We start from the raw sequence: 17,178 nt of genomic DNA on the forward strand, positions 1-17,178 counted from the left end.
GATTTGGTGGAAAAGGGGTATAATGCCGCTTTTCCACTACAAACGCGGCTGAGCCGTGCCGTGCCGAGTCGAGCTGAGTCGAGCTGAGCGGGGCTGTTGGAGTTGCATTTCGACTACAACCGCGCTGAACCGTGCTGGCTGGAAGTGGGTGGACACATTGGGTGGAGTTAGCGAAAGTGGGTGGACGTCACGTGATGTCGTTAAGCAGCGCAAACAGTGACATCAGTGACAGTGGCGGAACAAGTCAGAGCCGGGCCGGGGGCGGGGCAAATGACCGGGCCCTTTATTAAAGCTTATCATAACATCATTTTAGGCTACAAAATGTCCGCAACTGCGGTGTTTACCAATTTCAACACTACCGGGTGCAACTATGTTATTTAGTACATCAAGTCCTTCAAACGAACATGTAACTCAGAAACAAAAAACATTAGGATACTGTACATGGCTCATAATAAAACATCAATAGCCTATACTGCGCACATTATTTGAAGGGCATACGAATGAGCGCTCAGAGTGGTGACAGGAAGAGTCAGAAATAAAAGGAGGGCGGTGCAAACCTCACTGAATGCACTGTGTTTACCAATTTCAACACTCCGGGGTGCAACTATGTTATTTTGTACATTAAGTCCTTCAAACGAACATGTAACTCAGAAACAAAAAAACATTAAGCGACATACTGTACATGGCTCATAATAAAACATCAATAGCCTACTGCGCGCATTATTTGAAGGGCATACGACGAGCCTTGCGCTCCGCGAACTCGTCCACGATGCTCTGTATGTCACTGATTCAGTGAGCTTTTAAGCGGTAGTCTCACGACCCGAATAGTAAACAATAAACATGGAGGACATGGAGTCGTTAGTGTTGCTGGTCTTGGTGCTGTGGCTTGTTGTCACCGACAACGCGGACAGATACTGGCAAGAGCGTATAGATGAGGCGAGGCGCATAAGGCTTCAGAAATTCTTGTAATTCGTAATTATTCTTCTTCCGGGTTTGCGGTGTTTACAGATCCCAGCGCGCTCGCGGGGCGTGTGTGGGCATGTGAGGACACTCCTCCTCACCAATCAGTGCACAGGGGAGTGTCTGCTCACGCCCCCAGCCTCACTCGGCACGGCTTGGCTCGCTTCAGCCCCACTCCAAAACGGTGCGAGTTTTAGGGGCTAAGCAGGGCTGAAACGAGCTGAGTCGTGCTGTTTTTTGGTAGTCGAAACGCGAGCCGTGTCGGGCTGAAGTGAGCTGAAGCGAGCTGAAGTGAGCTGAAAAAGGGTAGTGGAAAAGGGCCATAAGTGTCAGCCCTGTGATGACCTGGCGACTTGTCCAGGCTGTATCCCGCCTCTCGCCCATAGTCAGCTGGGATAGACTCCAGCTTGCCCGCGACCCTGTACAGGATAAGCGGTTACAGATAATAGATGCATGGAAAAAAAGTGGGCACTGCATTTTTTTAATTACAGATTTTATTTAAAGTGAAGAGTGGTTTTAAAAATGAAACATGTCAGTCACTTTAGAAACTTCATAATGTAGCTTATGCAAAAAACAAGCTTATGTATGTACAGTATTACATTCTAACAATAAGATGTAGTTAGTTATTCCTCGCAAAATACGTATCTATCACGGGCGATTGCTCTAAGACAACGAGGGAGGCTCAGCCTCCTCTAAAAATGACGAACATCGTGTAGGATGAATTGCGCTAGGCTTATGTTATAGCCGACCTTATAACATTGCTATTTCAGATCCAGAATCATAGAAATATATGTGCTCAACCCACTACAGTGCGAAATCATTCCGTTATAACTTTCCCCAGTTCGCCTAATGTGTGCGTGAGTTTTTCCCCCTCATGACAGCGCGATGCAGCCCAGCCTCAGTGGATTGGGAGCTATGTGCTTGTCAATCTCAAAATGCAAGACGATTATTGGACAAATACTGCGAAAACGCCTGCCCACGGAGTCTCACGGAGTCCCAGCCTCAATGGACTTCAACGGCATTTGGGAGCTCTGCGCTTTTCAATCTCAAAATGCAAGATGGTTATTGGACAAATACTGCGAAAATGCCCGCCCACAGACTCCCAGCCTCACATGGGAGGGACATGGCAGTTTCCGCGAGGAGACTGGTGATTGGTGAAAGCGGCCGGATATTTTCTTTGATTGACAGCTCGTTTCAACTATAGACAGGCAGCGGTACAGTGTTGCCAGATTGGGCAGTTTCCCGCCCAATTGAGCGGTTTTTGAACATATTTTGGGCTGGATAACGTCAGCAGTATCTGGCAACATCAGTTCAGTCCCATGCGGATTCGCAAGTACTGTGGTGTATTGTAACAGATCGGCTTACATTTCGATTTCATTCATTACATACGGTTTCTACCAGCTTTTTTAGTTTGTATATATTTTCATTGTAAATAAAGTGTAAATATAGTGTTGTCAAGTTTGCTATCTTAGTTCCAGAAATTTCGTTTATTTGAGTGACTGAACTTGAACTTGAGGGGGCTAGTCAGCTAGCAAGAAAGCTGCGCACGGATGCCAAGCATTGCTGATTTAATTTTGGCGAAGCCATTTGCCAGTCTTCCTTTCGAGGAAAAAATTAAAATTAAAGAGCAGGGTAGACCAACGCCTCAAATTGACTTGGTGAAAAAGGTAGGGAATAATACTCGTTCCTTTCAGCTCTCCTGGTACGAGAAAGTGAATTGGGTAACAGCAAGTGACCCACATCAACAACAGTAAATAGGCTACTTTAGTAATATGTCATGGATGGACCAAAAATATAGAATCTATTTAAAATGTTTATGCTGAGTATATTATATTGGAATATATATTTTTCTGGATATGAATTAAACACAGCTACAATTTGGAAAACATTTTTAAACAAAAACACAGCCGAGGTCAATTTTTAAACAACATGCCACAATTTTAAAATATAAAATGTTAAAATATACCCCCCCCACCACCACCATCATGTATATTGGACAGTAGGCTAATGGGCCAAAAGAACCTGTTATTTCACAGTTTGTGACGCTGCCAACAATCAGCCAGATCAGAGGCAAGAGTATGGGCAAAATTGATGTGTTTTTTCTTTTAAAATCTGGAAATATCGTAACCAACCAGCCTCCCCTGTTTGAAAGACTACCAGCCGCCACTGGTATCTATTCATCTATTATGAATATAAATGTATGAACATTTGAGCTGGTCAGTATGATGACTTATTCTATGGCATTCTGGTAAAATCGTGCGTTCTGACTGGTTCCTTGGTGGGCAGAATTTTTCCGTAATGTGCGCGAGCGATTACAGACTTTCTTTCCAAGACACCAGCTTTCAATGTTGCAAAAAGCAAACAAAAACAAAATGACAAAAAAAAAAAGACTCATTGGAAATCAAAACGAAATCAAAAATGGGCAAAAGACAAACAAGAGTCGCTGAGTTATTCAAGAAATGAGCAACGAAGAGCATTCAGAAACTGCTAAGCATGAACTGAAATTCAGTTTTGAAACCGCTAGCCATTTATTCTGTATGCATGACTCAACTATGTTACAAATATGATGTGACTGAAAGCCATGTCACACCTCATTATAATGACTGTCTATTTTAATCTTAGAAATAAAAAAAAAAGCTATATAATAAACTCTTTATTAAAGGGCTGATGACACGAACATGACTCTATGCAATTTCTTAAATAAACTATACAACATGGCAAACATGTTAGATTTCTGTTATAATTACGTGAAAAGAAGCTGTTGTTACGCGAATATACAACTTTTAATTGCACAGCGCAAGAAGACTGGGTCCGTGGCTCGCGGCCATGCTGTGACATCAGCGGAAGAACACGCTGCGGTTCACTGGCTGTTCTACGCTGGTTCTACTCAATGGAAATGGCGCATGAAAACGCCGGTGAACTCTCTAGTGCTAGCTCTTCCTCTTCTGGGAGTCTAGAATTGTGTTGATCTCTTCCGAATAGAATCTATGATAGCCTACCCTCTTTACCCTTTGCCTCTCGTTGCTAGGCGGCAGTTACATGAAAGCCGCAAGCTTTCACAAGCAAATACATGACTGATATCACGCCGACTTTATGATTACATTTATGATTATCATGTAGAATCTATAGCTCTACGTACCTTTATCTTATGTCGTTTCACAACACATGTTCTGACAGGAGGACTGTCTTTGGATCCGGCATAGCTACTAGTAGACCCCCTCCGGAATACTGGCAGTGTTGCCAGATTGGGAGGTTTCCCGCCCAGTTGGGTGGTTTCAAGTGCATTTTGGTGGGTTTTGAACATATTTTGGGCTGGAAAACTTCAGCAGTATCTGGCAACAGATACTGCTGACATTTTCCAGCCCAAAATATGTTCAAAACCCACCAAAATGCACTTGAAACCGCCCAACTGGGCGGGAAACCTCCCAATCTGGCAACACTGTGTAGGCACTGTTGATGGTAGTAACACACGTTTGTGCTGAACTGAACACCCAAGAGATTCTTTTAAGCTGGGAAGGGTGTCAAAACAATCCAAATCGAAGTGTTCAGAGCACAGGACGGATGTTGGTGAGGGCTCCCACTTGTCACGAGTGCGCCTGACTTGCTTCACCCACTTCACATGCAGCTCGGGATCTCTGGGAAACTTGAATAAACTTACCCCATCCTTGTGGGTTTTGGAGCAAAAGCCGGCAACACAACGCGAAGGCATAATAACTATATATATATAATAATGTCTAATAAAAATACTAATAATGATAAACTGAACACCTGTCGCATCAACAACAAACTGGTAAGTTAGGAGGAAGGTTCTTTCGCTGACATCATATAGCTCCTCCTCCTCCTTCATCTCCTGGGTGCTGCAGCCCCGTCAAATTTGCCCAAATAGCCGCGTTTTTTATCATAACTTGTAAAATAGGCGCCTTCGTGAATTAATATATGGATCATCGGGAATTACTTTTTATGTTATAAAACATCGCCAAAGATGTCAAAAACGTGTCATCAGCACTTTAACCTCGCTTGCTTGGTCTTAACAGGAAAATATCAGGCCTCGGTCTTTTTGTCAAGACCTCGGTCTGATATTTTCCCGTAAAGACCTTGCGCTCAGTTAATGAGTAGTGAATAATAACAATATTGTGATCAATTCTACTACAACTCTTAATATAATATGGCATTATATAGTCCGTTCTTTTAAATCACTGATTTCTTTTATTATTCACAGTAACAAATAGTTGACTGGGTTATCGATTATATTTTTGCATCAACAGCTGCTTTTCCTTCCTTTAAATGAAGACTAAATACATCATGTAGTCTATTTTTTTGTTGATCATGAATACAACAATCATTTACACCACAGTTTTAAGTTTTTTAAAAGCATCACTGTTTTGTTGGCAGTCTGTTCAGACATACGTTTCCAGTCAAAAGTTTGGACACACTTTCTAATTCAAATGTTTTTTCTTTATCAATTAAGAGTCACTTCATGTCATAAAGTAAAGATGGATGTCATTTCTGTTTATTTAGTTGAGCGGTTCTTGACATAATATGGATTACTACAGTTGTCCAATAAGGCTATTTACTGCATTTTTATTATTTATTATTTAATGTTTGGTCTCAAACACATTAAAAAGGCAAAAAATTGCACGAATTAACTTTTGACGAGGCACCTGTTAATTGAAAAGCATTCCAGGTGACTACCTCATGAAGCTGGTTAAGATAACGCCGATAGTGTGCAAAGCGTCATCAAGTTAAATGGTGGTTACTTTGAAGAATCTAAAATATGAAACATATTTAGTTTTTTTTAACACATTTTTGTTTTCCACAAAATTACATATGTTTTTTTTTTCCCCATCCATTATCCGTAACTGCTTATCCTGTGCAGGGTCGCGGGCAAGCTGGAGCCTATCCCAGCTGACTATGGGTGAGAGGCAGGGTACACCCTGGACAAATCGCCAGGTCATCGCAGGTCTGACACATAGAAACAGACAACCATTGACACTCACATTCACACGGTCAATTTAGAGTCACCAGTTAACCTAACCTGCATGTCTTTGGACTGTGGGGGAAACCGGAGCACCCGGAGGAAACCCACGGGGACACGGGGAGAACATGCAAACTCTGCACAGAAAGGCCCTCGCCGGCCGCTGGGCTTGAACCCAGAACCTTCTTGCTGTGAGGCAACAGTGCTAATCACTACACCACCATTGAACACCGCTGGTTAAGATAATGCTAATAGTGTGCAAAACGTCATCAAGATAAACGCTGGCTAATTTGAAGAATCTAAAACATGAAACATATTTAGTTTTTCTCTCTCCCATAATCATGGTGGTATAGTGATTAGCACTGTTGCCTCACAGCAAGAAGGTCCTGGGTTCAAGCTCAGCAGTTGACGAGGGCCTTTCTATGTGGAGTTTGCATGGTGTCTGCGTGGGTTTCCTTCTGGTGCTCCAGTTTCCCCCACAGTCCAAAGGCATGCAGGTTAGGTTAATTGGTGGCTTTAAATTGACTGTAGGTGTGAATGGTTGTTTGTCTCCATGTGTCAGCCCTGCGATGACCTGACGACTTGTCCAGGGTAGGGGTCGACCAATAATCGGCCTGGCCGATATATCGGGCCAATATTCTGCATTTTTAGGGTTATCGATATCGGCCATAATTTCCACCGATATGCCGATAACATGCCTTTCTGCAGCCATTTCGTTCCTAACGGGACTGTCACTGCACGTCCTTTCCTGCACTCACCTCTCTGAGTTCAAGAACACGGTCCCGCCCACCACAACATCTGATTTGTTGTGAACTGTTTCAAGGCGGCCGTACGGGCACTCGGGCAGAAGCGGCACAAGGGATACAGCCAATCAACATGCGTAGCTAAACGCTGTGAACTGTTTCAAGGCGGCCGTATGGGCACTTGGGCAGAAGCGGCACAAGGGATACAGCCAATCAACATGCGTAGCTAAACTCTGAACTGTTTCAAGGCGGCCGTATGGGCACTCGGGCAGAAGCAGATCCCACTTCAAGGTAAGGACATGCTGCTTTTGCCGCAATAAGTCACAAACACACAAGTTGCAAAAGCACAACATTATTATATGTTTACATTCTTCATCTACTACTCATTAAAACTGTCCATTTGCATCTGTGTAGCCAGGCAAACTTAGGTTATGGAAGGAAGCACTTGAATTAGCCTACAACCAACTAGTCTCGCTGAAACTACATGTAATGTTGTCCATAGTAAGCAGTCCCCAGCATAACGTAGGCTGCAGTCATTTTTAAATCCCCGTCTGGAAACGTTGTGAATGTGTCAGTAGTTCTACTCGAACAGTAGAATGACAGCCATACAGAGAGGTGGTCAAGGGAAGACGAAATAAAACGTAGTGTTTGTGTTCTGTAGGCTAGCGCAAGCCTACTGGCTATTTGTTATGGTGATGAGTAAACTTCATGACGTGACTCGTGCTCAAAAAGCGCATTGCACTTGTATATGTTAGGTAACTTTATAAAGCGCTATTTGAACATTTAAACAAGCCAGGTGTGATATGGTGCTAGTAGGCTGTGTAATACTGTAGGGAGTTTGTCAGGACGCTTGTTGTGGGCTCAGTAATTAATTGTGTCGTGGATGCACACTTGCTTGGATAAACGGTAATGAACAAAATACATCAATTAAACTCTTGACTTAAATGTTCTTATGCTACTTCACATTGCGCTGTAATGTACTCCACTATTTATAATTCTTGCGCAAGTGATTCTCCTCACTAGCGCTTCTGATTCGGAAAGTGATATACTCTTAAAGGAGCAGAGCCGTAGATGGTTACTTGTTAAGTTGTTACATAATAGGGAGTGATGGCCTACTTTATGTTTGATTTTAATTTTTAAAAAATGCTGCAGGCAGCTCCCTACACTGGATTTGTTATTTAAAAACTACTTGAAGTTGGTAAGTCTTACTTAGTTCTTAGTGTAAAAGAATCCAGAGTGTATTTTCATTTATTTTCCACTGAAAATGGTGAGCTGTAATATAGTAGGGAGTGATTTATTTTTTTATTGGTGAATATTTATTTTATTATTATTTCTCAGGGCGGCACGGTGGTGGTGGTTAGCACTGTCACCTCACAGCAAGAAGGTCCAGGTTCGAGCCCCGTGGCCGGCGAGGGCCTTTCTGTGCGGAGTTTGCATGTTCTCCCCGTGTCCGCGTGGGTTTCCTCCGGGTGCTCCGGTTTCCCCCACAGTCCAAAGACATGCAGGTTAGGTTAACTGGTGACTCTAAATTGACCGTAGGTGTGAATGTGAGTGTGAATGGTTGTCTGTGTCTATGTGTCAGCCCTGTGATGACCTGGCGACTTGTCCAGGGTGTACCCCGCCTTTCGCCCGTAGTCAGCTGGGATAGGCTCCAGCTTGCCTGCGACCCTGTAGAACAGGATAAAGTGGCTAGAGATAATGAGATGAGATGAGATTATTTCTCATTTTATTCTAACTAATGTTTGACTTTATTGTACAAATGCTGCTGGCATCTCCCTGCACAAAATTTCATGTTCAATTTTACAATTAAACATACATTTCATGGATATGAAGGTCTGTGTCAGTGTGTGCTATGTTTAATTTCATGTGAATTATAATGTTTACATTTATCGGTTGCACATATTGGTTATCGGCATCCCAATTCCATAATTATCGGTATTGGCCCTGAAAAAAAACATATCGGTCGATCCCTAGTCCAGGGTGTACCCCGCCTCTCACCCATCATCAACTGGGATGGGCTCCAGCTTGCCTGCAACCCTGTAGAACAGGATAAGCGGCTACAGATAACGGATGGCTCTCGCCCATAGTCAGCTGGGATAGGCTCCAGCTTTCCCGCAACCCTGCACAGAATAACCACTGCACCACATACATATGTTCCAGATGTTATTTCATAGTTGTGATGTCTTCAGTATTGTTCTACAGTGTAGAAAATAGTCCAAATACAGAAAAACCTATGAATAAGTAGGGGTGTCCAAACCTTTGTAAAAAGTAATGACTTGTTGTCAACATGATCTTTTTTTCATATTATTTATTTGTATTGAGTATCCGATGTTTATTTCATAGACAGACAGTAATTGACTGTACAAATTATTATTATTTTATTATTATTATGTCTTTCACTGTAGTGCTTTAGTTTTAAAAACCTATTCACACCGAAGCCATATCTGATTCACTGATTCCGTAATACGACATGAAGCAGCCTTGTTGAAAATATCTTCCACAATTTAACATCTTTTCCTGGAAGCACCGTCCAGCCATGTGCACGTTGTACAAAAGAGAACCACCACAGCAAGACTTTAGGAACATTTGAATTGCATATGAGGAACTAATAGGCTCTAGGGACAACGGTGAAACTGCTGCCTACCAAACGGCTCATTTACATCCAGAGCCATTTCCTGTGCGCAGTGACGAAGGCTTTCAAAGCCACTGCACTCGACCACGGCCCCTACAGAGTGGCTTTTCAATTAAACCTGCTCTGAAAAAAAGCATGCACACATTACACACATGTACAGTACTGCATATACATATTATATATATACTACCGCACTGTTCTTTTCAATGAAGATCACTGTAAACTCATCAGAAATACACTCTATAGATAGTTTTCTCTGACGTCACGGCATTCCGGGGAACGCCCTCCAGCCGCCATATTGTGGGGCAAACAAAGGACCATCGCCATTACTGGCTACGTTATCTTGGACGAATTTATAAAGTTATATAGTCAGTTTTCTAAAATAAAGATCAATGTCGGCAAAATCAAGCAAACGGAAGTATATAGATACATTAGACGACATCTCACGACAACAGTATGCAGCCAAACTGGCCTTGATTGGGGGAATTGACCCCTATGAAGTGGACAAAGATGCATTTTCAAGTGACTATGCAGGGCTGCCATCCATATCGTACCCTGATATTGTGAACTATTTCGTGAATAGTAAAAGTGCCTACAGTACACACTTGACGACCTCAAAGCATACAAGTCGCTGGAGTCATACAATTATTTTGTCTGTGGCTGGGTCCGTGAAGTCCACCATATAAAACCAAGTGACAGTCGTGTCCTAATTACAGCCAAGGTATGCAAACATTGGAATTTTAGAGCTCTCAACACTGCATATAAATATATGTGTGTGTATAATATCGAGTTGATTTAAGACTATTATGAATACTGTGCAATATTACTTTTCATCGGAAAGCTGCGCACATTTGCGTGAAGCTGCGCAAATGTGCGCAGCTTTCCGATTCACTGTTTTTTTCTCATCCTTATACTTCCTATGTTTCATGGACTGTAACGGATTTGCTTATTTAGTAATTTTAATACAGAATTTACTTTGAAATTATAATCAGACACTCCAACGCCCCCCCTAAAAAAAAATTGGATCTGCGTGATTCAGCCGTGAAAAAGGCGGCATCCGCCAAAAGGCGCGCTGTTTGCATCCCTGCATACAGAATAGACCTAAAATGTTTTTCAAAAATGACCCTTGTGTGGGCGGCATGGTGGTGTAGTGGTTAGCGCTGTTGCCTCACAGCAAGAAGGTCCTGGGTTCGAGCCCCGGGGCCGGCGAGGGCCTTTCTGTGCGGAGTTTGCATGTTCTCCCCGTGTCCGCGTGGGTTTCCTCCGGGTGCTCCGGTTTCCCCCACAGTCCAAAGACGTGCAGGTTAGGTTAACTGGTGACTCTAAATTGACCGTAGGTGTGAATGTGAGTGTGAATGGTTGTCTGTGTCTATGTGTCAGCCCTGTGATGACCTGGCGACTTGTCCAGGGTGTACCCCGCCTTTCGCCCGTAGTCAGCTGGGATAGGCTCCAGCTTGCCTGCGACCCTGTAGAAGGATAAAGCGGCTAGAGATAATGAGATGAGATGAGACCCTTGCGTGAGTGAAGTGACAAGTGTCAAATAGAAACGTGACAAATGAGCGATATTGAGTGTACATTACAATGTAAATGTACGGTCAGCGGTTCCAGTTAGGCATTCTCAAGAGATTGTTGACACGATGTTTTGGTTTCCAAAAACAAACTTAAACACAATTGATTGTTTATTTAAACAACTTACCACTTATAAAATGATCGGAGCAGACTTTGCTGTGTTTGGAAGGCTGATAATCCTTGCAGTTGATTCTCGCAAGCCATAGATTTCTCCTTTGTAAGCTGAGTTTCTTTGTTTGCTCGCCTTCGTGCTCCCGTACAGTGGGAATTCCATAAAAGCTCCGCTTGACGTCATCATCTGACCTATTACGACAGCCGTGAATACAACAGGTGTGCACCATTGCTAGCTTTAAATAGCCTGCTTGGGTTCTTTTGAAGACTTTGTACTCGCGTGCTACAATGTGTGCTCAGTCACCCGTACGGTAAGCTTGGCCCGCAAGATGGCCGCCAGTAGGGAATTCCCGACTCTGTGACGTCATGTGAAAACTATCTATACATTGCTAATGTGGTAAATGACTATTCTAGCTGCATATGTCTGGTTTTTGGTGCAATATCTCCATAGGTGTATAGAGGCCCATTTCCAGCAACTCTCACTCCAGTGTTCTAATGGTACAATGTGTTTGCTCATTGCCTCAGAAGGCTAATGGAGGATTAGAAAACCCTTGTACAATCATGTTAGCACAGCTGAAAACAGTTGAGCTCTTTAGAGAAGCTATAAAACTGACCTTCCTTTGAGCAGATTGAGTTTCTGGAGCATCACATTTGTGGGGTCGATTAAATGCTCAAAATGGCCAGAAAAATGTCTTGACTATATTTTCTATACTTTTCATGGAAAACACAAAATTGTCTGGGTGACCCCAAACTTTTGAACGGTAGTATATATATATATATATATATATATATATATCATCTCTCATCTCATTATCTTAAGCCGCTTTATCCTGTTCTACAGGGTCGCAGGCAAGCTGGAGCCTATCCCAGTTGACTACGGGCGAAAGGCGGGGTACACCCTGGACAAGTCGCCAGGTCATCACAGGGCTGACACATAGACACAGACAACCATTCACACTCACATTCACACCTACGGTCAATTTAGAGTCACCAGTTAACCTAACCTGCATGTCTTTGGACTGTGGGGGAAACCGGAGCACCCGGAGGAAACCCACGTGGACACGGGGAGAACATGCAAACTCCACACAGAAAGGCCCTTGCTGGCCACGGGGCTCGAACCCAGGACCTTCTTGCTGTGAGGCGACAGCGCTAACCACTACACCACCGTGCCGCCCATATATATATATATATATATATATATATATATATATATATTTAGATGAACATATGCACAGGGCATTAAAACAGCCTCATAGTAGATTTTTTCCCATAATCTCCGAATGTTTATCAATATCTGCTGCAACAGATTCGACCATTTGTTTTTGTTTCCAATTACTTTTTTTCCCATTCTACCAAACTTTTTCTTGATTACATCAAGAAAAAATACCCATGCACAGTTCACTGGGCAAAGCCTAACCCATTTAAATGCATCCTAATCCTGAGTAGATTAAAACCAGGTTTTTTTAGGTGTGTAAAGCAGGCAATGTGTTCACCCACTCCCTTCTCCTTTGCGCTGTTCCTCCTACTCTGTTGGTAGTGGGGATTTGTGTACAGCTTGTGTGACATGTTTCTTCTTCAAAACCCCAGTCTCACTTACTCTCATCTTACACCTAACACCCTTGGGCACATTAGGAGTGTTAATCGTTGGGGCACCGAAATTTACATATGATTGCATACACAGACTGAAGTGTTACTTCGATACTTACATGCACTAAGTATTGCAGGGTTTCACGTGACGTCACATCCGCCTCATTGGTTATTCGAAACTTTAGCTGGTGGTCTACTAAAGCTCAGTTGACAAAGCGTTTGTACGGAGAAGGTGCATTGCTCGCATGAAAAATGCCTCACGCTTGCGTTGTTTTAGGTTGCTCGAATCGATCAAACCGTGAAACTGATAAAAGTTTCTTCAGGGTTCCCCGTGAACTAATAAAAAAGGGTGAATGAACAGGATTTCACAAAAAGACGTCAAGAAAAGTGGCTTTTGAACCTCTCGCTGAAATCGAAGGGAGCCGAGTCGAAGCATGCTCTAGTTTCACTTGGTGAAAGGTTTGTATTTCCCTTTCAGCCATGTTCTTAGTGTTTTCCGAGTACTTTTCTTGCTATGTGCCGTTATTTTATGGTCCTTTTTTTTGTCACGAAGCGCTAAAGTCCCCAGCTGTTTCTTTGTTTACTCCTCACAAAGTCCATATGCATAAAGGTCGCGACAAAATTCTTCCCCAGCCGTACAGTGATCACTTCTCCGTCTTGTTTAACTAAGATCCAGGTCTTTAAAGGGGTTTCTGATGATCTTTGTGAATGATTTAGCTGAGAGATACAGTAAGAGCCAACACAAGTGAGAATCAAGCCAACTGTTGTTTGTTTACACTTCAACTTGCAGCTCTTCATTGTAAAGACACGAATGAAAAGCTTAAAAAAAACATACTTACACGGGCAAAAACAATACAGGATTCATTCGGCAGCGACTTGATAGCGAGGTCCTTTACCCAGCCACATACAAAAAAGTTGTAAGCCTCCATACTCTTCCACGCTTTCATCTGTTTTGCGGTGTAGAAGGACGTCTGCAACACCAGATAGTTCGAGATGTCGGGGAACTCGACTGAAGGGTAGTTTTCGAGATCGTATGATAAATCCTTCTTTCCCAGACTGTAGGGGTCGATTCCATTGCACACAGCAATCTTCTGAATATATCTAAAGCCAGCAGTGGCTTCTACAGTAGATTACGAGAGTACTCTGATAAGTTATCGCTAGTTGTTTGCACTACGGCAGCCGTTTAGACCACCAGCTATTTCACTTCCGGTAAAACTGCTAAGAAAAATCACGTGACTGAAACCCAGCAATTGAATGTAGCCCATTTAGAAAGTGACTAAACAAAAAGATTGTGTGTAATAAAAGATGAAGCACTTTGTGATATACTTAAGTCATATGTGATTTAATCTAGACGAGCAAAACCGATATTTTCTCTGACACAATGTGATGTAGATCTGCCTGAGCCTGGCACGTCTGCTACACTACCTGGCCCACTCGCCACTCGGCTCCCTCACCCTGCTGGATTTCAGGCCCAGGCAGTTTGTACTAGTGAACGGAGAGTTAAAGGTGACCGATCTAGACGACGCCAGTGTGGAGGACACGCCCTGTTCAGGCTCTTCACCTACTGACTGCCTCTTAGAGTTCCCTGCTCGCAACTTTACCCTCCCGTGCACCAGCGGCTACTGCCAGGGTATTAACGAGAAGAGGAATCTATACAATGCTTACAGGTAAGCACTGGCCATGGACCGAGAACTGAAGCAATTATGATGCTGCTGTGTTCAGTTAGCTCTATAATTACAGTGCTTCTCAAAACGGGGTTTGTGAAACTTAGCCAGGAGGTCCATTTTTTTTTTCTTATTTTTTTACTTTGCTACAGTGCTGGAAGTCACAACCTATCATTATCAAAATGATTAAATTTGTTATTGAATTCTTACAGTTATTAGCATATTTGACTGGTCACTTGAATTGTATAGGTTTCATCCAAACCTCAAAAATTCAAAGAAACTGGCCTGTAAATCATTTTAACTTGGATGTAATATATTCTTTTGATGGAAAGTTCAAGAGTAGAAAGCTCTCCAGAAGACTTCAATACATATTGTATTATATGATTGTATCAGTCACAATATTTTATTGTACACATTGAAATCATATTCATATAATAAAATGTCCTGAAATCCGTCCATGGAATTTATTTTAGAGTTAAAAAGGTCCTGGGCTACAAAATTGGACACAGCTTTCTTTATTACAACTGACACAACAATACAAGATAGGCACTACATTTTCACGAGAGCTGTATGAGTATTTATTCTTTGCTGTATTGTCGCTCTAATTGTTCTTCATGTTGTTGCCAGGTTCTTCTTCACCTACCTGCTTCCTCACAGTGCTCCCTCAGCCCTGAGGCCTCTCCTCGCCAACATCGTCAACTCGACAGGTCAGTACGTTTTCTCTCACACACTTTGCTGGAGCGAGCTACAATCAGAATCCTGCCTATTTCCCTTTTTTTTCTTCTTTATTTTTCTCTCGCTCCTCTTGTGTATCTCCACCCATGTTTTGTGTGTGTGTGATATCAGCTTGTTCATCCAGCTGATGGAATGTCACATAGGGTTTGAAATCTGCCTTTCTGGTGCGCAGCAGGCCGTTAAGATGCGGGTACTGTGTGTGGGCTTGCTTGGTGCTGATGATATCCGTGTGTTCATAAAGTGCTGAATCATAAAGAGCTCATTCTGAACTAATTTACGTTCGGTTTTTTTTGCTTTTGGTGGGGTTTTTTTGTTTGTTTTTTTGGTGCATGTTTATCATGTGATTCATCTTCCACGAACAGTGAAGCTTTGGAGAATGCAGAAGAATGTTAACTGTGTGTGTGTGTGTGTGTGTGTGTGTGTGTGTGTGTGTGTGTGTGTGTTTTAGGGGAGCTTCTCTGGGACACAGATGAGACTCTAGCTCACCTTGAGAAGGTGTTGGAAATGTATAGGAATGGACATTACCTTTTGAATGACACACAGATACACAAAATAAGTAAGTAACCCCCTCCCCCACCACCACTACACACACACACACACACACACACACACACACACACGCACACACACACGTCTGTTTATCTTACTATCCATGTGAGGTCCCTCCATGGACACACGGTAATTATTAGAAAGAATTCAGAAAGATCTCCGCTTACATGGTCTTTGACACAATATCTGAGGTAATGAGGATAAAAAAAGACAATACGCGTCAGTAAGTTATAGAGATTTTAGCTATATTATTGAGATATTTAAATATCTCAGTGTTGCAAAAATGAGGAACAAGTTTTCATTTTTGTTAAGAATTTTATTGTGCATTTGACTTTTCTGTAATATGTTTTCCTTTTCCATTTCTTTATGTTCTTTTGTTTTCTTTGTGAAGAATAAGGCATGAGCAGAGACTTGCCGCACTGCATAGAAACATCAGCAGCTGTTCACTTTTGGCTACAAGCATTAGCTGCTGGTCAGTTTAACAGAGTTTACTAACTAACACTGTCACCTCACAGCAAGAAAGTTTTGAGTTCGAGCCTCACAGCCGACTCGGACCTTTCTGTGTGGAAATATTCTCGTCATGCCTGTGTGGGTTTCCACTGGGTGCTCCGATTTCCTCCCACAGTCCAAAGACATGAGGATTAGGTTAACTGGATCCTCTAAATTGCCCATAGGTGTGAATGAGAGTGTGACAGTTGTTTCTGTGATAGATTGGTGACCTGCCCAGGGTGAACCCCGCCTTTCGCCTGAAGTCAGCTGGGATTGGCTCCAGCTTCAAGCTGTGACCCTGACAGATAAGCAGTATTGCTGGGTTTCACATAACGTCACATCCGCCTCATTAGTTATTCAGAACTTTAGCTGGTGGTCTACCAAAGCTCAATTGACAAAGTGTTTGTACGGAGAAAGTGCATTGCTCGCATGAAAAATACTTCACGCTTGCGTTGTTTTAGGTTGTTTGAATCGATCAAACCATGAAACGGATAAGTTTCTTCAGGGTTCCCCGTGAACTAATAAAAAAGGGTGAACAAACACAGGATTTCACAAAAAGACGTGGAGAAAGATGGCTTTTGAACCTCTAGCTGAAATCGAAGGGAGCCGAGCCGAAGCATGCTCGAGTTTGAAGTGATCACTTGGTGAAAGGTTTGTATCTCCCTTTCAGCTATGTCCTTAGTGTTTTCCGAGTATTTTTCTTGCTATGTGTCGTTATTTTACTGTGCTTTTTTTAGTCACGAAGCGCTAAAGTCCCCAGCTGTTTCTATGTTTACTCCTCACAGTCCATATGCATGAAGGTCACGACAAAATTCTTACCCAGCCGTACAGTTACAATGCGCCGTGATCACTTCTCCGTCTTGTTTAACTAAGATCCAGGTCTTTAAAGGGGTTTCTGATGATCTTTGTGAATGATTTACTTGAGATAAGAGCCAACACAAGTGAGAATCAAGTCAACTGTTGTTTGTTTACACTTCAACTTGCAGCGCTTTGTTGTAAAGATGCGAATGAAAAGTAAAAAAAAAATACTTACACGGGCAAAAACAATACAGGATTCATTCGGGAGAGACTTGATAGCGAGGTCCTTTACCCAGCCACATACAAAAAAGTTGTAAGCCTCCATACTCTTCCATGCTTTCATCTGTTTTGCGGTGTAGAAGGACG

The 17,178-nt window shown here is 42.6% G+C and overlaps 1 protein-coding gene across 5 annotated transcripts in view; it reads left to right on the forward strand.

Moving 5' to 3' along the window:
* Positions 1–17,178, forward strand: part of pkdcca (protein kinase domain containing, cytoplasmic a) — an 87,906-nt gene that overhangs the window by 17,942 nt on the left and 52,786 nt on the right. For 4 of the 5 annotated variants that reach the window (XR_009655039.1, XR_009655037.1, XR_009655038.1 and 1 more), the window contains exons 3-5: positions 13,970–14,244; positions 14,869–14,948; positions 15,425–15,532. Coding sequence is in view for 2 of the 5 variants with exons in the window: in XM_060925581.1 (XP_060781564.1) it covers positions 13,970–14,244; positions 14,869–14,948; positions 15,425–15,532 (463 nt within the window). In the remaining 3 variants the exon portion in view is untranslated. Of the gene's footprint in view, positions 1–13,969; positions 14,245–14,868; positions 14,949–15,424; positions 15,533–15,916; positions 16,014–17,178 lie in introns of those variants that run through there. The other variant, XM_060925582.1, reaches the window with a different exon arrangement.

Source organism: Neoarius graeffei, chromosome 7, assembly GCF_027579695.1.
Source record: "Neoarius graeffei isolate fNeoGra1 chromosome 7, fNeoGra1.pri, whole genome shotgun sequence".
Lineage (NCBI taxonomy): Eukaryota > Metazoa > Chordata > Actinopteri > Siluriformes > Ariidae > Neoarius > Neoarius graeffei.